This window comes from Theileria equi (assembly GCF_000342415.1).
Source record: "Theileria equi strain WA chromosome 4 map unlocalized gcontig_1105316255041, whole genome shotgun sequence".
NCBI lineage: Eukaryota > Apicomplexa > Aconoidasida > Piroplasmida > Theileriidae > Theileria > Theileria equi.
Genome location: NW_004668225.1, coordinates 120124 through 140740, shown reverse-complemented (window position 1 = coordinate 140740; position 20617 = coordinate 120124). Strand labels below are relative to the sequence as shown.

At 42.6% G+C, this 20617-nt stretch overlaps 7 protein-coding genes across 7 annotated transcripts; 4 read left to right on the top strand and 3 right to left on the bottom strand.

Annotated features, from left to right (window-relative positions):
* Positions 1–1115: 1115 nt before the first annotated feature.
* On the top strand, positions 1116–1937 carry BEWA_045720 (signal peptide containing protein; the record flags this gene model as incomplete). The annotated part of the gene is made up of 1 exon (XM_004831503.1): positions 1116–1937. One exon carries the CDS (start codon positions 1116–1118, stop codon positions 1935–1937), a length of 822 nt encoding a protein of 273 aa, XP_004831560.1.
* Positions 1938–4085: 2148 nt separating this feature from the next.
* BEWA_045710 (conserved hypothetical protein) lies at positions 4086–4838 on the bottom strand (the record flags this gene model as incomplete). The annotated part of the gene is made up of 1 exon (XM_004831502.1): positions 4086–4838. The coding sequence occupies one exon, from the start codon at positions 4836–4838 to the stop codon at positions 4086–4088; it is 753 nt and encodes a 250-aa protein (XP_004831559.1).
* A 287-nt stretch (positions 4839–5125) lies between these two features.
* Positions 5126–5902, bottom strand: BEWA_045700 (signal peptide containing protein; the record flags this gene model as incomplete). Its single annotated transcript, XM_004831501.1, has 1 exon — positions 5126–5902. The coding sequence occupies one exon, from the start codon at positions 5900–5902 to the stop codon at positions 5126–5128; it is 777 nt and encodes a 258-aa protein (XP_004831558.1).
* A 1290-nt stretch (positions 5903–7192) lies between these two features.
* BEWA_045690 (conserved hypothetical protein) lies at positions 7193–7486 on the bottom strand (the record flags this gene model as incomplete). The annotated part of the gene is made up of 1 exon (XM_004831500.1): positions 7193–7486. One exon carries the CDS (start codon positions 7484–7486, stop codon positions 7193–7195), a length of 294 nt encoding a protein of 97 aa, XP_004831557.1.
* Positions 7487–7836: 350 nt separating this feature from the next.
* BEWA_045680 (conserved hypothetical protein) lies at positions 7837–10623 on the top strand. The gene is made up of 2 exons (XM_004831499.1): positions 7837–8439; positions 10116–10623. Exons 1-2 carry the CDS (start codon positions 8129–8131, stop codon positions 10585–10587), a joined length of 783 nt encoding a protein of 260 aa, XP_004831556.1. The 5' UTR covers positions 7837–8128; the 3' UTR covers positions 10588–10623.
* Positions 10624–10987: 364 nt separating this feature from the next.
* On the top strand, positions 10988–13354 carry BEWA_045670 (hypothetical protein; the record flags this gene model as incomplete). Its single annotated transcript, XM_004831498.1, has 1 exon — positions 10988–13354. One exon carries the CDS (start codon positions 10988–10990, stop codon positions 13352–13354), a length of 2367 nt encoding a protein of 788 aa, XP_004831555.1.
* A 4230-nt stretch (positions 13355–17584) lies between these two features.
* On the top strand, positions 17585–19936 carry BEWA_045660 (conserved hypothetical protein; the record flags this gene model as incomplete). Its single annotated transcript, XM_004831497.1, has 1 exon — positions 17585–19936. One exon carries the CDS (start codon positions 17585–17587, stop codon positions 19934–19936), a length of 2352 nt encoding a protein of 783 aa, XP_004831554.1.
* Between the last annotated feature and the right edge of the window lie 681 nt (positions 19937–20617).

Genomic DNA, 20617 nt, shown 5'->3' with positions numbered 1-20617 from the left:
CCGAGGAAGAATGGAGCCCAGGAAGAAGAGATTCCAGACCCCATAGGTACATTTCTCGGAGGAATAGACTGAAAGTAGACTAGTATAAAGCTCGGTAGACTCCACTTGAATACTCAGATTTTACTCCTTGTGCTCCATCTTTTGCTGTGACTGGTACCCATGTAGATCCTCTCCATGTACAGTAGAATAGGCATGTCTAATTCCTTAGATTATTCTCTACATTCACTCTTACAAGCATCTTCTGCTACTATCCTGGATAAAAATCTCATATACAGTATGAAGTTTGATCTTGACTACTGGTTATCCTAAGAAGAGTAGATTCTCTGTCTAGGGACCCATCATTCCAGTAGACTTAACTCACATTCTCTAGAGCATAAAGAGTGTTGTCCAATCAGCTTCACTCTTCAACTATATGCATAGTCATCTAGGCACTAGCATGTTTCACAGAGTGACTGTGGTCCATGGTAGACTGTTCACAGCTTATGTAGATGGATGAGATCTTCCATAGACAGTAACTTGTCCCACCTCCTTTAGATTTTGGAAGGTGAGGCTATGCCGGGAATGTGTAGAGAGCATTTTCTCTATAGAGGCGGTAGATTCGCCAAATATGCCCATCCTGGACATGTTTTCAGTAGAGGGAATGCAGAGGTACCGGGGTCCCTATTACCTCACTCGTAGCTCTATAGGAGTTTCTAGTCCATAAAATGTCCCTAAAACCCCCAATAGGATCCTATGCCTTCATAATTCTGATTCCTCAACTCTACCCACTTGCCCAGGAAAACTTGTAGTACACATGCCAAGATTCTGGCCGTTAATTCCATGCAATGAGTATATTCACGGTGTTTAAACACTATTCAAGTCGCAATTTGGCAAAACTGGCCGCCATTCAGTAATCTTACGACATCACCTTGGTGTGTGTCTTCTTGCAGACACCCAAATTCTACACTTTTATTCTCACGAGTTTATCCACACATACACATCATATTCATGGGAATGGACTATTCTTCACGGCGAAACTTGCTGTATTCACTGAGATAACGTTTATTCCTTCTCTTCACCCCATCCATCTACCATCCATTCTTCTTCCTTTACCTTCTCAGTTTAAATACTGAAAGATGAGTGCTTTAACATTTCCATTTATAGGATTCCTATTTGTAGTCATTTGGGTGGCTGAATGTGTGAATTTGACCGGGGAGAGTTTTGACATTTCAGGGCAAGGAGATTCTCGTTGCTCTTCCTTCCAGTTTCACTTTGACGACGTTCCAGCGAATATTATCGTTCCTAGCGACGCGATAAAGGTGACAGCGCTAGCATGTGCTGGGCAGTCCATATGGACCTCCAAGGATGGCAGAGGGTGTGCACTGATAACTCTCTTTTTTAGGGGCCAAGAGACGGTCCTTGTGGACATAATAAAGGACGATCCTGGTAAGAACATGGTTAGTCTACTCAATGACGGTGGAGCCTGGACAGTACTGCCCTCTGACGATGATGAAAAGTACCGCAAAGCATTTACAGATTTAAGACTCGCTACGTCGTCAAGATCCGCGTCCTCCATAGATTTAACCGAAAATGATGATACATGCGGCTGTAAAACCTTTGAAACTGTGCTATTCGGGGTACAGACTCGTTTCCATGTTCCTCAACCTGGCCACCTTGCCACCGAGGTTGTCCGTGGAGGAAGGCTAGTCTGGAGGGGAGGAGATGGAGAAAGATGCATAGCCACAATATCTCACTTTAAAAACGGTGAATTGTGCCTATTTAACCTGGTAAAGCGGGACCAAGACGGGTTAATCGATACCGAATACTTTGAAAAGGTGGATGAGGAATGGAAAGCTATAAACGTAATAGCTTTTGATTCAAAGCTAGAAGAACTAGGATTTAATGATGCTTTAGAAAAGAATGAATCTGTACAAGTAAATGACAAAATTTTAGTGTAAACTTGGAGAATAGTTTGTCACAACAGTCTACACACTAGAGACGTTTTAATGCAGTTTATGCATAATTTTGGAATAATTTAAAGGTAGTTTGATTATAAATGTTCATGATTAACTAATGCATTGCATGGAGGGGCTGTTTCGGCCTCCATGTCCCATAATATTAATTTACAGGTATAGCAGCCATCATGCGCTTTTGAGTATCTGGACCGTCTACATCACCTTTTCACATTAAAATGAGTTTAAAGGTGGATTGTAGAAAGTTGACAAGTGGTGGACATGGAATGCCTAGTATGGAACCGGTCGGAGGATCCACAGTAGGAACGAGACTATTGGTGAATGGCAAGTTACTCTACCAGAGCAAATGCTTCCATACCATGCACATTTATGAGTAGTTAAATACTGTGAGAAGATATGGATGGAAAAGTTGCAATGACCAAATAATGCGTACCAGCATAACGAAGGAAGGGATGGGCATTTGGTCTTTTATACTCTCATTTCAACCACGAATGCAGTATAAGTTCCATACTCTCTCCCATTAGAGACCCTTCTAGACTGGTCTCTTGTTGGCCGAATAGAAGTATTTGAATTTTAATAAGGATTTAGGAATGGTAAAAGGCCATAATGCCAATCCACCATCACTCGTTCGAGAGAGACTCCGGATCTTACCTTCATGTTCCCAGAAAAGTCAATGGATTTATATGCACAGTGGACCACTGTAGATTGTATAGACCAGTAGAGAGATCAAGCTCCGTATAATTGGTCAAGAATGCGCTCCAAGGATGACTGGATGAAAAGAATGTGTAGACCTTTCGAGACACCATGTCTGGAATTACGGCCCACAAACTCAGCCTTTTTAGTCTTGTAGAACTGCCATGTTCTTTGGAGTAGTTTGGGTGAAGAATTTGGAGCATGAAACGTGATGGAGAGCTCGTGCGTCCTCCAAGCACTGGAGCCTCTTGAGCGGCACATCTCTTTCTATACAGCGCAAGATCCATCCTTCCACAAACCGGTTTATGCATATGACCATAGAGTCCATAATAACGATGAAATAGTCGGAGAATTTAGTCTATAATAGAATGAGAATGAAACCATTAATCTTCCTTTGGCTCAGGGATTATCACTGCTGATAACGGGCCAGAGAGCGGTCGAAATCCTCCATTTTTGGCACCAATAAAACAACTGATTTTATGTCTAGACGCACATCCTGAGGAGCTGAAGACGGAGTTTATTCTCAGGAAGAATCATTCCTTACACCCCATGAGTCGGTGCCAGGAAGAAGAACTTTTCCTGCTCTTTTGAGCATATTTATCGCACAATGAGGATCTTTGGCGCCCTCTATCTTGTATTCCTGGTAGGAATCTGCGCTGGTGGTCCAGGAAGGCGACTGGACCATTTGGAAGGCTGAAGATGGCGAAGTATGTGACTTTGTAAGGCTAGTAGTAGATAACGGGAACCCAAAGTCCATATCCTTGATCGTCAATAGAAATGGTTCCATAAATACCAAAACTTTTTCAAGGGGCTCTGATGGAAAATGGACTAGTAGGGACAAGCCTACAAAGGTTTAAAGCAAAATGGTGAGCCAAGACAAGACCAAAGACCTCACGCATCCTCCACTTCCGGCCAGCATCAAGATAAAAAGGGCAAGGGTAGACAAGGATATGCATGCAGATAGATAAAACATGAAGGCTCCCAAAAGCATTAAACGAGACTATTCAAGACAAAAGGGGACATGCAAACTCACGAGTGCATCACACAAGTCCTCTGTGTACATTAATGAAGTTTTAATACTCTACATGATCGTTATTATCTTCCATCTCCTTATCAATGCCATGACATGCCCCGTTAATGGCCATTCATTACCATCAACCAAACGTCTTATTGCAACGACGTTTCTCGGCCATTATGTAGCATTTATAAACCATGAGACCGTCTATGGAGCTGGATGGAATCCTCCATGACAGAGTACTCTCTTTTTCCTGAAGCCTCAGTTTCCCTATTGCACTAATGGAGAAGATGTAAATGTAAAATCTCAAGCATTTATACAGACTAATGCCTGTAAAACAATCAAACATTATACTGAATGCATGTATTTCCATTGTCTCATGCCAAAGCTTGACCATTGAATAACGTGCTCCATGCATATGTCAATCAAATAGCCTTGGCACTGTAGGAGTGATCCCAGGACCCTCCAGACGAAGGAGTGCGTCCACATGCTGGCATTGGTTCCGTTTTAATGCTCCAGAGCCTGTTGTAAAACGTGTGCTTTGTCACTCGCATCCAACGGTCACCATCCTTGGCAAAGTATATGATCCTCTGGAGATTGTCGAGTGTTATGAAGATGTGAACGAGTTTCGGTTCATTCCTTGGTCCATGGATTACGAGGTGTTCGCATCTTTCTGCCTCCATTTTTGCTTCCCAGAGAGAATGTTCTCCAACTTTTACAGCCTTGAGAATATAGTCGGAGATAGGTGTACAAATGACTGCAGGAATACCAAACGGAGAGTATTGTTGTACTCTAAATACGTTCTCATTTATGGGCTCATCAATGTCGATTTCTCTATTCCTCTTTGTATTTTCCAACAGCCTCTCGTAAAGTTGACAACTTATCAAGATCCAACCTGTCTGGTTCATTTTTAGTTTATACGTTGTGTATTTCGTTCCATCATAGATTTGGATGAACCCAACTGTAGGTCTTCCGTATAGGTAGTAAAAGTTAAAGTTCATGAGCTTTTCTTCCGGCCTGCGCTTCCTCCATAAAATTTGGTCCGCGTAATTCAACTGAACGACTGTACTACCGTATATTGGATAGTAGAGTACGTACGAAACTCCGTCCCACTCCTGCATGTTCTTTCTGTGAACACTTGGCTGGTCAGGCTTTGAAAGGTCCAGAGTGACATCCATGGACAACACTCGGCCAAGAATAAGAATAATAGAAGGAACAATTGCTGATGTTTTCATTTTATACTATTTTGCGATTTATTATTTCTGATTGCAAATTTAAATGAGATTGTAAGGCTCGTCAGATATAGTCTTTATCCCCGCATGCATGTGGAAATGTGTCACATGTGTGCAAATACGCCATACAGGGACAATTAAATGCTCTTTGGTGAGAAATTATCAGAGTATATCCGCTATAATGCCTCCAACAGAGGACATGGCATCCATTCCGCTGTTATTTGTAATCAAAACTATTCACACAAATCCATAAGCTTCCTGGTTTCCTCCAAGAGGTGAACCGTTTTGGAGTCGATGCTAAATTTGTACTTTGTCGTTACATCTGCCCCGTCAGCGTAGCGAGTGAAAATGGTGATGGAAGGAATGTTGTAGACCATTCCCAGTGCCACCTTCCTCTCCATGATCTCCGAGGTTACTGCTTCAATCAAAAACTCGCCATATTGTATTTGGCCTATTATAAAGTCATCCTGCATATTCCTGTGGATGGTAAACTCCTTGATAACATCGTTATTATTCCCACAGATTACAGTCTCCATCTTGATGAATTCGTCGCTTTCCTGAGTCTTTAGATCGATAGCAACTGGTGTCCTAATAACTGGAATATATCTCTCAGCCCCTGTCCTCTTTATAAACTCTCTAATCCAAGTCACGTACTTGTGGTCCTCTCTTCGCCTCGTCGTTATCCTGACGTATTTGGCACCACCGTCTCTGACAACCACAAGGACATATCTGCTCATGTAGGTCGATTTACCATCTAGTAAAACTTCATCTTCGTCAACAATTCTGCCAATAACGTGGGTGTGTCTGGACGCCTGTTTTATACTGTAGTTGAGTCCACCGGAATACCTCAGGGATGAGGAGACCTTGATCCTCCCGGGTACATTTCCAGAAACATCAAAGTCTATAAGGAATTTGTGCACAATTGGAAACGCGTTTACAGAGTCAAAAGATGGGGAAATCACCAGAAGAATTGACGAAAAGAGGATGATTGATGAGTATTTGTCTACCATCCTTTTCTATATATTCTGGCAGTGTTTCGAGCTCTATTTCCGCTTTATAGGCTATTTGCCTATACAATAATCCGATTGTTTAGTGGTATTGCCCATTAGTATCTGTAAAAGTCCAATAATCTCTGGGGAAGTCCTGGAGGATTGTGGTGAGGGCAAAGTGCATGCAGTGACCTATTTTGCTCCATGAACGTGGCCTTTTAGAGCTCTTGCGAACATTAATGAACGGTGTAAAAAACGAGTAGGTTTATAAGTACTAGTTAACGGGATAGAGATGAGTCTAGGTGGTCTGTATGCGAAAAGGGAGCGATTTATGCATTCCAGACATGGCAAGAGGTATTTTTGTAAGCCGCAAACTGCAGTAATTGGCACTACCAGAGGGAGTTTGAGGTATGAGAACTTTATGGATAACCAGAGACAAGTAGTTGAACTTTATCCAGCTAAAGAGTGGAGATCGCTGTAGAAGTGCGACTGTCAGCTCTTCTGTCTAGAAGGATGGATGGATTGTTAGAATAGATTGTCTTTTTAGAATAAGTGTCATTACTATCCATTATTAGAGTAGCTGTAACGATGGTAGCCACCAGTAGGCCATTTACCCTGATGTTCATATTTGGAGTAAGTCTTGAGGTAACCGTCTCCAGTAAAGGCCAAGATGAGCATTAAAGATTGGGATGTAAAGGTGTTGAAAGAGGATATAGTACCCTCCCTCTCTTTACAGCATTGGCAGTTTTTAGATGTGCATTTGTCAGGATTACAAGTTCCTCCACTGCTTCCACATTGACAACCGCCGCTTTGGCAGTTTTTTGTGCAGTATTTACCTACTTGTTTACCGGTATCTACTCCAGAAGGATTTGCATAGTAGTAGGCAGTCTCATCTATGGTACCCTAGCTTGAGATTCCAGGAGCTTAACTACTCCGTACTAGGCCACATTCCTCATTCATTCCTATTCTAGAGACTCCCTAAGGTCGTCCTCCTAGCTCCAGTAGTAGAATGAGTTCCTAAAGATACTCCTAATAAGTCTAAGAAAGACACTAATGGAGAAGCTCAGAGTGGCATCTCATTCATCTAAGGATGAATTCGCATCCCTACTCCATTCGTTACGCTCATTCCATAGTGATCTACTACCTAGTCTTCGACGTCGGTAGGTCACCTGTTTCAGTACTCCTTACATTCGTACTTGCACAGTGAGGAATCCTTCTCTTCCTTAGGCTCCCTGACGGTCGCTCATGCTCAGCATACTCACTTTGTTCGCCATTGCTCACTACTCCGTAGCTCGCATTGCTCACATTATGCTACGCATTATGGTTGCCCATTTGCATATGAATTCTGGTCTTGAGCCACAGTGCCATGGTATTGAAATTTGGACCATAGACCTTGTCTTGGGACGGAACGAGTTTGACAAAGGCATCGTCCACCTTTTTAAGCTCCTCTGGACTAGCTTTGCAGTAGACTGGGAGGTGCTTTGCCACGGCCTGGTCGTCCCACGAAAACTTGTTAAAGGCTTCAACCATGCCCTCGGGGCTGAGGTGCTGAATGGAGTCTGCAAACTTGTTTATGCTCTCCAAGTCTGACCCAAACTTTTCCATCTTTCCTCCTGCGAAGCAACACGTTGGCAGATGTCGAGACCGAGAATATTCTGTCAACCCCGAATAATAGCTTTTCCGATTCCTTTTGACTCTTCTACTGGCCTTGCCCTTTATCGCACTTGTATGGCTGTTTGTACGCCTCTATGTCCAGGTAAATCGATAAAAAGGCCAAAAATGGCCCCTGGAAGACACACGTCGAGTTGGAGGTCGTCCCTCTGCGTGGCTGCGTGTCCCTTTGATTCTCGCGAGTCCAGCGTCAAATTTTGGCACTGGGAACGAAAAGTGAGAAATTACGGAAACTGAGTGGAGAGGAGGCCACCCGGATGGGGAGGCCCAGGGCCACGACGCTCAGTCGATTTAAACTCGAAACCAAAGTCCAGTCGCTCTCGTTTTTGTGCCAAAACTTGGTAGCTGTACTGCAGTAGACACATTGTGGTAAAACACGGCCAAGGGAGCACCTGGAGCGATTTTAAAGGCGAGTATTGAGGAGTAGAAGCCGCGGGGAGCCCACAGGAGACAGGTGTACCTAGAAGGTAGGTAGGAGGAAAGGTACCTAGAAGACAAAGTGACATCTTGAGTCAGGGTGTAGTCCCCGAGACGCCTTTAATTTACATCTTCAAGACTAGTCGTAGAATTGGCGACATGGAGGTGAAGGAATACACACTGGAGGAGATTACGAACGTGATCGTGAACTCTGATAGCCTCGAGGGTTTGCGCTCGTTTGCGGTTTCGGCGATTTCTGCGCTTCAGGAAGAAGTACTGAGGACCAAGGAGACCGTGGAAGACTTTAGGAAGGTTTACGGGTACAATAAAAAGAACCAATTGCTCAATGTCTTTGTGGATCCAGTGGTCAATAACGAGATTTTACACCTCAAGAAAATCATTAACAAAAAGAGCATCGAGCTTCAAGAGGCCAAAGATGCACTAGAAGGACAAAAGATCGACTTTAGTGGGTAAGTTAATGTCCGTAGCGAAGCGGGGGATGAGTCCCGAAGAATGAGGGATGCGAGCAGGCGACTGGAAGGAGCCTAAAAGAGTACTCTTCTCAGTACTACCAGAGGCAGTAATGACCTACCGACGTCAAAGACTAGGGAGTAGATCACTATGGAATGACTATCCGACTGAAGGGAGGATAGAGTCCGAAGGACTGGCGTAAGCCTGAGCGACTATATGAGCGAAGTGAAGTGAGGAGCCTTGTGAGTATACTTTAGTATAGGAACAGGCGATCTATGGGAGCCTAAGGAGGAGTGGGATTCTTCACTATAAAAGTATAACTGGGGGAACGGGTGAATGGAAGATGATGGATGTTTGAGAATGTGGTACTACTGGCTTGCAAGAATGTACTCAAGAACCCGCTAAACAACTACAAGGTTCATCTTCATTAAAAGATGTTGAAAAACCTGCTTCTAATCCCTGTAAAAGTATCTCCCACATCTTCCCAAACTGTGAAAACTACCTTGATCCTACTAATGGTAACGGTGTTCCAGAATCTCCTGAAGCTTTCTGATTCTTCTTGATTAACTGGCCTCGCGGGATTTAAGTTCTATAAGAGCCGTAGTGGAGACCCTTGGGTTAGACACGATATCCTATAGTTTTTAAAGAATGTATCATGTTGAGTATACATAGACTCTCCTGTGAACTTCTCTCTAGTAAGCATTCATTCACCCATACTGACCATTCTGCTCACACCAGTTGAGACATGAATGGATTACTACTGTGGAAGAATGATGGGTAAGGATAGTATGAATGAGGTTGTGGATGATGGAGAATCTAGGAAGTCTTCTAAGGAATCTCATAATCCTACTTTCTTGGTTCCTCTACTACTCAACCTGAGGAATAACTAAAGAATGGAGGTGCTAGTAAAGCTTAAGAATTTACTTCTGGGTCTTCTACTGGGGACGATGTCCGTGGCAATGCTAGAGGACCCGAAAGACTTTATGCTAAAGTTAAAGAACCTGAAACAGTTGGATTTGAAGAACCAGCTCTTACTTCCTCTGACACTATCTCTACTACTTCTGTTCATAGTGTCTGTACTGGCGTTACCCTTTGCCATCTCCAGTGGAGATAACCTTTACAACCTATACCTCTCCCTGCTAATACTCTTTCCTTCTCTATGGTTCCTCAAACTGATACTCATTCTTTTTGTCCTGAAAGACTTTAAGGTCAGATTCAAGCTATAGTTTTTAAAGACCCGGTCACTTCTAATCAAGGCTCTTCTTAAGATCTTTTAGGGAAAATCTTTGGAGCTGCTTCAGTTTTTGTACAGGTGGAGCAGGATACTACCTCTGGAAAAGCTTCTTCCTCGACGTATTTCCACGTCTGATATTTAAAGATCTCCCAGAGGTACTCATGGACTCTCATCAAGAAGAAAGAGTTTGATAAGAAGCTTAATGAAATGAGTAAATCTGGATCATTATCTCCTAATCCTTCTTCGCATCCTTCTTCTTCACATTCTTCTGCTCCATCTCAGTAATGACTCACGGATACTCTCTATGGATATAATGCAGTATGTTCTCCCTACCCTTGGTGGGAGGTAGAGACACTCCCTCTGGACTACTCTCTTGTTGGTATACTGGAATGCTAGGATTCAGAGACATTCTTTTCTAGCGACACATTCATCCATTTTTAGGGCCGTTGGCAAGAACCTTCTTGAGAAGGTCCGCATGTTAAAACTGGAGAATGAGGAGCTCTCCAAAATCATAATCGAATCGCAAGTTCAGCCGCTCACCTTTGAGGTTAACAAGGAGAAGGAAAAGAACAAAATCTTGGAAAAGGAGCTCAAGTCCCTTTTGCAGATGAATATACAAATAAATAAAGACAATAACGAAATGTCTGCCAAGATCTCTCAACTCACAGCAGAGATTGCAGATCTTAAAAAGGAGAATGATTCGCTCCTAAAGAAGTTGGACAGGCATCGCGAACCATCAAAGTCGAGACGTTCGAGGTCAAGAGGTTCACCATCCCCGTCCAGGAAACGCAAGAGTAGACGGGATTCAGCAGATCCTGCGCCTCGTCTAGACCCTAGACATCCAGAGTCTGGAATGGATAAAGGTTCCAAACGCAGAGACGGATCGAGGGAAAGAAAGTCTAGACGGTTGTAATTGATGTCTACTAGAATAGAGAAGATGAGGTTCCAGTAAGTTCTTCTCAGACATTACACATTCTTTAGGACCCTGAGGGATGGTTGACTAAATCGTAACAGGTTTTGTGTACATGAGTCTCATTACATGATCTTTGCTATTTGTGGGCTCGGTGGAATTTTATGGAGAGTGTATAGACGAACTAATTTCTACTGACGTGAGTGTTGACTGTACTACTGAAGACTGTCTGGATACTTGTTCATCTCGTTCTGTGGATAGTCTCTCTGACAGTGAGCTACTTGTGAGGGAGGATGAATGAATGGATGAGTAGGGAGTAAGGTACTGGTCTGCTCCCTTTGGTCGCATTGAGATACTCATGGATCTCAGAGTTTTTAAAGAGCACACTCTATGAACATGGAGGATGGGTGGCTTTCCCTCTTCACCACAAGATCCCGGGGTAATCATTCAGCTCAAGCACAAACCAAACAAAGATAGAGAAGAAATTCAACACTCAGACTGGGGTAAGAAGTTTACCGTCAAAAGAACTATTGAACCTACTGGATCTGACTTCCTAAGGTATACTTATACTCTGGCTTCTCATGGAGAAAAGTTCGAAGTAAAGGAGATCCAAGATGATCATGATACTCCTATTCCTGACTCCAGTGGAAACAATGTGACCTCAGTTGAAGCTTATTACTGGAGGTATGAAAACCCCTCTGGAGAAACACCTACTAAGGTTCTTTTGATAGGAGTGATAAAGAACACGAGTGAGTACTCTTATTATGGCAGGGACAATGATAATGGTAATCGCTGGAATCTTACTTCTAAACTCACAGGTGAATCCTTGGAGATCAAACTTGACGACTTTAACTGCTACAATAATAATGCTGTAACTATAAACCTTACCAAGAGTGTACCTAAGAATCATGTCAAAGATAATAAATATTGTTGTGGTGCTAATCATGGTCGTAAAAGAGTCTCCGTTACTAGCAATAAAGTTTCTTGTAAAACACATGGTTGTTCTACTTCATACTTCAAACATGAATTTACTTCTGATCGTACTTCAAAACTTGCAGCTATTAAGTACCATACTTATCCCAGTAGAAGGAAGAGAGTGAATATTCCTGACCTTAACTTACCTACCAACCAGTCAGTAAAAGTTACAATTTATGCCTTTTATTGTTCTAAGAATAATCCAGCTCTCATTTATGTAGAGTCAACTGGGACAAAACCTAATGTTACCGGTTGGTACAAAAAGAACGGTAGTAAAAGTGAGAATGAAGACTGGATAAGAGTAGATCTCAACACAACACCAGGAGATTTAGAGAATAAGGAGCTTGACTGTAGTAATAACAAAAATTTTAAAGAACTTGCAAAAACTCTAAGAGGACTTGGATGTAAAGGCTTGGAGGATTGTACTCGTGATCCAGAACATCCCGGACAGAATGGAGTTCAACGTGAAGAGGTTCCAGCAGCTGACTTATCTGACCAGGTTCCTGATACAGAGTCTGAGACTAAGATTCTCCTACAAGGAACTCCTGTGGCTCAAATGGCTGAAGATGGAGTAATCATTAACCTTGGTGTAAAGCCAGAGAAAAATGGAGATCCTCATACAACTGGTAAACAGATCAAGGTTACAAGATCCGAAAGGTACTCTGGCTTCCACAAATACACTCATCAGAAGCCTTATGGAGGGAACTTTACACTAAAGGAGATTAAAGACGATGATCAGAGTGTTATTACTACGGAGTTTAGTGGGAAAAAGGTAACCTCCGTTGCTGCCTATTACTGGATTGGCAATACTGATAGTGCTCTCCTTCTAGAAATTACAAGTGATAGTACAACTACTTACTATAGCAAAAATGCTAATGGTGGTGAGACTCAATGGTATCTATTTTATGGAGATTCTCGACCTCCACTCAAAGATGAACCCCTAGAAAAGGTGTTGGACAACCTCAACTGTTCACTCAACAATGCAGTTACAATAGATTTATCTTATGAAAAATCCACAGGAGAAAGCTACTGTTGTGGTAAAGACCATAAAGAGAGGGATAAGCAAAAAGTTACTGTTACTCCTGTACCGGTTTCCTGTAATCATCCGGGTCACATCTCAATTCCCATTATATCCTATAAACACTCCATTGATCCTTCTAAAGTTGGACTTGCTAAGATTAAGTACTATATTAGTAATTCAAATGGTGAAGAGATAAAATCTCATTCGTTAACCTTTCCCACCCAGGAACCAGTTAGTGTCTACGTTTTCTATTGCAAAGATAATAGTCCAGTTCTTATATATTTAGAGTCTACCGGAGAAGACGATGCTAAAGGATGGTATAAAAGGAATGGTAGTAATGGCAATGAAGAGTGGACACAGGTCACTAGTCTCAAAAAGAATATAACACCAAGGAATCTTAATGCCACTACAGACCATAAGCAATTTAACAACCTTGTGAGGGCACTAAAAGAGGCTAAATGTAACCACTATCCGTTTTGTACTGCATTTCTTCCTGGACCTATAGTTGGTGCTACTAAATACTTATCTGGACAACAAGGTGAACACGCTCCTCTCGGATTTATAGGTGGTTCTAGATTAGGTCATGGACTAGAAGGTGAACAATCTCTTATTATTACTACTACTGAAGAATCCGCTTCTACTGACAACTCTTCTAAATGGATTAAGATTGGATCTGGAGCCGGTGGTACTCTTACTACTGTCGGTGGAGCGGCTGGTGCAGGATGGCACGTCTATACTAACTATTTCCTTGACGCTTTGGTACGCTTGGTCTAATGATAGAAGTAGATAGGTACGACAAATCTAATGGATGTTCTAAGAAATACCAAAAGCATGATCGGTACCAAATATAGTTCTTACAGACTCTGTCTACTCCTTACAAATCTTTCAAGATTTATTTTGAGATTGTTATCTTGTTGATGCGAATGGGTACTGAGTAGTTGGTCTTAATTTGTTGGTTTGTTTTTGTTTCATGTTAGTTGTTTCTGTTCTTGTTGGGTCACTCTTTCTGTACTTTACTCTCCATTAGGCTCTTCGGAGACATCTTTAAACATCTACACCTATCAACATACCTACACAAGAAGGTATAAACATTACAAATTACTTCATTACTCTGATACAATTGGTGCTATCAACCACATTACCATTACGAGCGATGCATGATCAATCATCCAAGAGACTCTCTATTCACCATTTTGGTTTGAAAATATCCAGAGTGAGTTTGGAACTACAGGTGCATTTATGGTCAACAGTCCACCCACAGGATGGATGAGTGGTCATTCTAGTAAACGGTCCTGCATTTATGAACTAGGCTAAGGAGCATATGGTCTCGCCTTATAATCTCGCCATTAAAGTCCTCAGTAATGCTCTTCCATCTACAATCTAGTTCTCGATGAATTTAGCTTTGAAATTATTACCACTCTTTACAATTATATTGAGGGACTGTATAGCCTCCCTTGGGAAAGTTCTAGAGAAACAACACTCTTCTTCATCCCCAGAGGTTTTCCAAATGAGCTCCATTATCCATAGCAGAGATAACCTTGGAATAAATATTCGGAAATGCTCCTTCTACATTCACCCTTGACTGGTCAGGATGAGCAAGATCAAGAGTAATGGGAGTATCAGGTTTAGGTGGAGCAGTACCTGTGTCACCTCTTTTAACTCCAAATAGCAACAAAAACCTGCACTGCAGAGTCCCACCAGAGATGCCGCCCATAGTGCAATCAGCACCTTCATCTTGCGGGCTCTTGTCTAAATCAAAGAACGACTAGAATATTGGTATAGGCAACGAGTAATTGTAAGATATAAATAACATGGAAGTAGAGGAAGAAACAAAGACCTCAGTCTTGACAAGTCAAAGATACAAGTGAGTTGGAAAGGATCCTCGGTCAGTTAATGATACTGTGGAGTAGGCTTGGTGAGAATGGAACCCAGGAATGCAGGGAGATGGGGAGGAATAACGGTTTGTGTAGGCATTTATTCCTCCGAATACTCAGCTACTATCTTTGGACTTTAATGCTGATAGATGGACTGTCACAACAATGTTCACATTGTTAGATCTTCTAGACTCATAGGTATTGTTTATAGAGGAGATTGAGAAGATACCAAAGCAATTACCATACAAGTGGACTTATTCTCTCTTCTTCCTTTACTAGTGGTACGTTCATAAACTTGGCCATAGTCTCTGTATAAATGTGCTGTTGCAGAGGGTGAAAGGTTAAGGATCTGCAGAGATAGTCTATAATAACCTGCACTCGGGACATTTACTCGCCTTTGGCGGTGACAGTTTCTGGGTCCCATTGGACCACAATAAAGACCTAGGGATATTGGCGATGAGGCTACGCGTTTGTCTCCCCTCTGTGTCACGGACAAAGCAGAGGATGCCATATACTCCGCTGATTATAATGCGTCTCTGTCATAACAATTCGTTTATGCGCCAGTCTTGCGGAATTGCCATAAATATGCGATTTGCGGAGTCAATATTCCTAGGATGTACGATCTATGGTTACAGGATGAAAGAGTAATAGCAGGATAGAAGGCGTAGATACTACCCATAGCCAAAGAATCGGACTTTGGTCGTCCATTGATGCCTATAAGTCTGGACTCACAGGAAGAATCTGCCTCCTATCCTGTCTGTTCTCATAAGATGCCCTTGCATACTTTAAATCTTTTCCCAGGTCATCACGAATTTTGTACCGTCTATTTGTATTGATGGTGTTTGTGTAACGGCCCGGTGGAGGTAAAGGATGTATAACGAGTGCATACTTTGGGGTACCGGGGACGCTTTGTTCAGTCTTCTCTGTAGGCAATTGCGTACTAATTCAAACACCCTGTCATTTGTTCTAGTCTAAAGGACTTTATTGGTCACCACGAACGCTATAGATGGAGCATTTTGTGCGCAAGGTTACGGGATGAATGTTCCCATTCCCGTTCTGCATGCACGTTTTATTGGCGCCAAATTATGCTATATAGTTAAACTTTAGGTTTTACAGTTTTTAGTAATTTTTTATAAGCACATGGTCGAGGCTTTAGCCGGAGGGAGTAATGACCCACCGACGTCCAAGACTAGGGAGTTTGTCACTATGAGCGAAGCGAATAGGCGAACAAAGTGAGCTTAAAGAAGAATGATGGAGACTCGATGAGCGAAGCGAATAGGAGCCTTGTGAGTGTACTTTAGTAGAGGAGTCTCTGAATTCACAGTTCTCAGTATAGGAGCCTGTATAATCATTGGTAGATGAACGAGTTACCATTAGGATATGCCAAGCATCGAGTTGTACAATACAACAATAGCAGGATAGGAGACTGTCCATAGTGAAGTGAAGGACTGACGAGTATGCAGAGCATAGGAGCCTGTGTACTCACCCTTGGATGAATGAGTCGGTAAAATAGATTGAGTGGGTCTCTTTTTAGAATCAGTGTCATGACTATCCATTATTAGAGTAGCTGTAACTATGGTAGCCACCAGTAGGCCACTTACTCCGATCATGCTCATACTCGGAATAAGTCTTGAGGTAACCGTCTCCAGTAAAGGCCAAGATGGTCATTATGGATCGGGATGTAAACGTGTTTAAGGAGGAGATATTACCACCCCTATCTTTACAGCATTGGCAGTTTTTAGATGTGCATTCGTCAGGATTACAGGCTTCTACTCCTCTAGGATTGCAGTTGCATCCACAGTTCTCTTGGCAGTTTCTTCCTCCGGTGCATTCTGTGCAGTATTTACCTACTTGCTTACCAATACTTACTCCAGAAGGATTTGCATAGCAGTGAACAGAGCTATCCTCCATCAGTATCAGCTATGGTACCCTAACTTTAGATTCCAGAAGCTTAACTACTCCGTGCTAGATCCAGATAGCAAACATTAATAACTCCTATCCTGCTATTGTTGCATTATACAACTCGATGCTTGGCATATCCTAATGGCTCCTTCATCCTTCTTCTAGAGAGTCCCTAAGGTCGTCCTAGCTCCGCTGGTAGAATAAGAGAGTCTATAAAGATACTCCTAATAAGTCTAAGAAAGAGCCTACTGGAGAATCTCAGAGTGGCATCTCATTCATCTAAGGATGAATTCGCATCACTATTCCACTCGTTACACTCATTCCATAGTGATCTACTCCCTAGTCCTACCGACTCTGGAGGAATGCACTCTCATCACTGTAACTCCTGGACCAAAAGTAGGAGGTTCCACCTGCTATACCCGCACTCCGAGCACCTGCTCTTGACATCACTGTTAAAAGTGCCCGGGATACAAAGCTTGAACATGGTGGATCAGATCCAAAGGATATGGCATAGTAGCCTACCTGCACCTCGGTACCGGATACCCTGGACTTGACCAGAGGGAGGAGAATAAATCGCTGCGCTCCTAGTAACCCTGAAACCCATGGAATAGATGGATAACTCATCAAAGTTATGAAGAATCGCCGGAAAATGGGCCAGAATGACTTCTTCCTGGTGCCTCTTGGTAGGGCCCTGAAACGAGTACACATTTCACCCAAATTAAAATGTGCACTTGTTTACCATATTTCCTCATCATTTACAGCTTTACATTGTGAATAGCTTGTCTGTGCTTCGGGATTTTTGTGCATGGCTTTCAGTGGGGATATCCACGCTCTTTGCGTCGGAAGAAGCTCAAACTCCACAATTCCTCCGCACTTGACCGTTCAGCTCCACGAATCCAGCCTTCCTCGTATCATTTGGCTATACGAACCTCGGCAGGCTCCAAAGAGGGCACTTCCACCGCATAGTTTTACGAGTCGAGGAGGAAGAGACGATTTATGGGAGATTATCATGACACATTTATCTACATTGCAAGAGAGTACAAGGGCATGTTCATAGGTACACTTTGTGCTCCTCTGTTGGTGAGCATGAGGGGCTATCGATACACAGAAAGTGTTGCTTTCATTCTCTGGGTTAATCTTTGGCTGGCGAGTACTCTGGGCGATTTCTGCCTAGCGACCTTACTCATCCAACCATCATACTGAATGCACAAGAAAGACCCTCCAAGCCATGGCTACTCATTTGGGAAGGGGTGGAACCCGTAACAGGAAACGCAAGAGAGAGGATGAAGGCATTGCCCTGGATGTTTCTGCCCCGGACTCTTCTCTTGCGACTACGCTGGTAAGGAGACCCTATAACATCGTTACGGAGATACACAAGGCAAGGGAGGGCTACAGGATATCCTCAGTGGTGGAGAGTGGAGCTCCCATTTGGACCTCTTCCGATGGCCATTCCTGTGACCACGTCGTCGTAATAGTTGGAGAAAACAGGGCACCGACCCATCTCATTCTCTATTTGACCGATGGAGGCTTTAAACAGGACTGTTTGTACTATGAAAAGAGAAGGGAATGGGTAGGCATCCAGGAAGAAGACTTTTACGGCAAATTCCATGCCATGGTTATCATGAAGCTACTTGCCCTTTCCATTTCATTTGACACGAGAAAAAAGTACAACCCAAAGATACTATACGTCAACAAGTCCTCCAAGTTCCCCTTTGCAGTATACGCTCCAAATAGTATATGTCGCATAAAAAGCGTCAAGAATGGCACCGTCATTTGGAATGCAGGTGCTAATGACCAAGGCTGCATATACGCCTCGTTTTATCCGAGGGATACTCCCACTTTGGCCTACCTGGTCATTCACTCTTTGGGTGAACTCAAGGGTCTCTACTACTCCAAGATGAGTGGGTCATGGAAGTCTGTTGACAAGAATGAGTATCTGGAGGACTTGGCCAAGGCTGGCTTTGACAGATCAAAGTTTAGCAACAGGATAACTCTGGACATATCCAGTGTAGACAATGATCTGGTCTACACTTATAGATACAATGTACATGAAAACATTACGTACATGTACACTACACTTCCTGGTTTTTCACTTGAGAGGATAGTTGATGGAGTCGCTACAATCTGGAAGGCCAAGGACACTGAACGATGCACTTACATCAATGTATTTGCTAAGAAGACGGGATATTTGGGGTTATTTATGTTTACGACTGACTCCACAAGCTGTCGTAAGAGTTTATACTTTAGAAAGGTTGGTAAGGAATGGAAAAAGGTTGACAGGAATGGGTATTATCACATTCTCGTAAATGATGATTCTTCAAGGTATACCCACCAGGGTGACGGTAAAATCATCATGAGTAGCTTTAAGAATAGGCAAGGTCTACGGATTGCAACATATGCCTCCAGAGTTGAGAATGCCAAGGGAGACTTCATTTTGGTCCACGGATTCAGGTCATCTTTCATGTCAGAGTTTGGCATGTTTGACATGGACTGGAATTTGGAGCGGTTCGAATATCCGTCTATTCCCTACGTTGACGGGATCTTTATCAACCACTGGGACCACTTGTACCAAACTTCTTCGTCCATTGCAAGATATAAGCATCTCTTTAACTATACAAGTCTGGATGGGTTGGATGCCCTGGAGGTATTACCGGAATACATTTACAACAACAGTTTCATAGAAGCCCTTAATAGGCTTGGCTACAACGTTTATGCAATGGACTTACAGTCCCAGGGTCTCTCTGGATCCATTAGCGATTTAAGATGCTATGTGAACAATTTTAAAGACCATGTCTATGACTTAATGCAGTTTATAAGTATCGTCAAAAGAGGTAAATTTGGGGATCCTAATGAACAGTGGGATGAAGAAGCAGTTTACGAGAACATTCCTACAAATACAAAGACATTCCTTTTAGCTCACTCAATGGGAGGAAACATTGCAGTTCAAGCTGTGCAAGAATTTAACAAGCATGCAAAGGAGGGAGCAAAGCTTATAGACGGCCTTGTTGGTCTCTCGGCCATGCTTAATTTGGATCACCATTTAAACACCCCTGCGAGGAGACTATTGATGAAATTCTCCAAGCTATTAGAATGGCTAGTTCCAAAAACGTTCAATCCCTGCGAGAATATAGAAAACTATGGGGAGTCGTTTGACTTTATAATGAGATTTATGAACCCATTTCACTATTCCGGGAAATGCGCTATAAAGCCATATATATCACTATTTACTGCATGTGATGATGTTAACAGGGAGGACAATATGGTAAACTACCCGAAGGATTTGCCGACGCTATTTGTGCATACTAGAGACGATTACGTTTGTGGAGTCCAGGGCCCTAGGGACATGATGACTAGGCATTTAAAGGGGAGCAAAACGGCCAAACTTGTCGAACTAGAGGGAACATGTCACTATTTAAACGCTTACCAATCGATATCCAGCGTCATGCCGCATATCGACAGATGGCTAGAGGAACTGTCTACAAAACCATCACTTTCTGGAAATGAAGTTTCAACCTCTGGCGAGTTAAGAAATCAATACTATGGCGATTTTGAGCATCTCAGAGTTGCCTTAATGCAGTAAAGTTTTAATTTCAACCCTTGTACGTGCTAGATTAAGGTCAGAATGTGTAGCTCCCAGGAGCAACAGGAGGATCCTATGGAATGCTATTTAGGGTTTTCAATGGAATTACTTACTATTGATGTGGATGTTGTTGATGCCTATGGTCTGGTTTAATGTGTAGTCCTTGTAGAACGACGTCGTAAGTTGGGGTAATTATCAGCGGAAAGACTAATCTTGGTAATACCATAAATGTGAGTTGTGGGCAGGATATGAAGTACCAATGCAGTTTTATGAGGATTAAGAATCTAGTATGGACTATGGATGATAGAATGAGGGTAGAAAGAGACTAGGACTGGAGTCACTAGTTCTCCTATAGACGAGGTACTGGACTATCTCACTGGAAGATGTCATGGGATAAGCTTGTGAGTAACTCAGTAATAACTCTGTAAACTGTAGAATCTCGAGATACAACTCACTCGTTCACTTGGTGGACTGGCAATTCCCTTGGACAAATGTAGCCATTGATCAGAAAGTTAGGCCGTAAAAGTCTGATGACTCTCCTAACTTTTGTCTCATAAAGTTTACGCGTGCCAAGAATGGTAGTAATGGAGGATGTTTTAGACTTGGTGAAGTACAGTATAACGAGCATATCATAGAGAGCAGGACTGAGGGACTAATGAGCAGACAAGTTACCTGGGAGGG

Excerpts from the sequence above, each read along its gene's own strand:
- BEWA_045680 (XM_004831499.1), top strand. The coding sequence starts at position 8,129 with ATGGAGGTGAAGGAATACACACTGGAGGAGATTACGAACGTGATCGTG. Across the intron at positions 8,440-10,115 it reads CAAAAGATCGACTTTAGTGG|GGCCGTTGGCAAGAACCTTC; the intron begins GTAAGTTAATGT and ends ATCCATTTTTAG.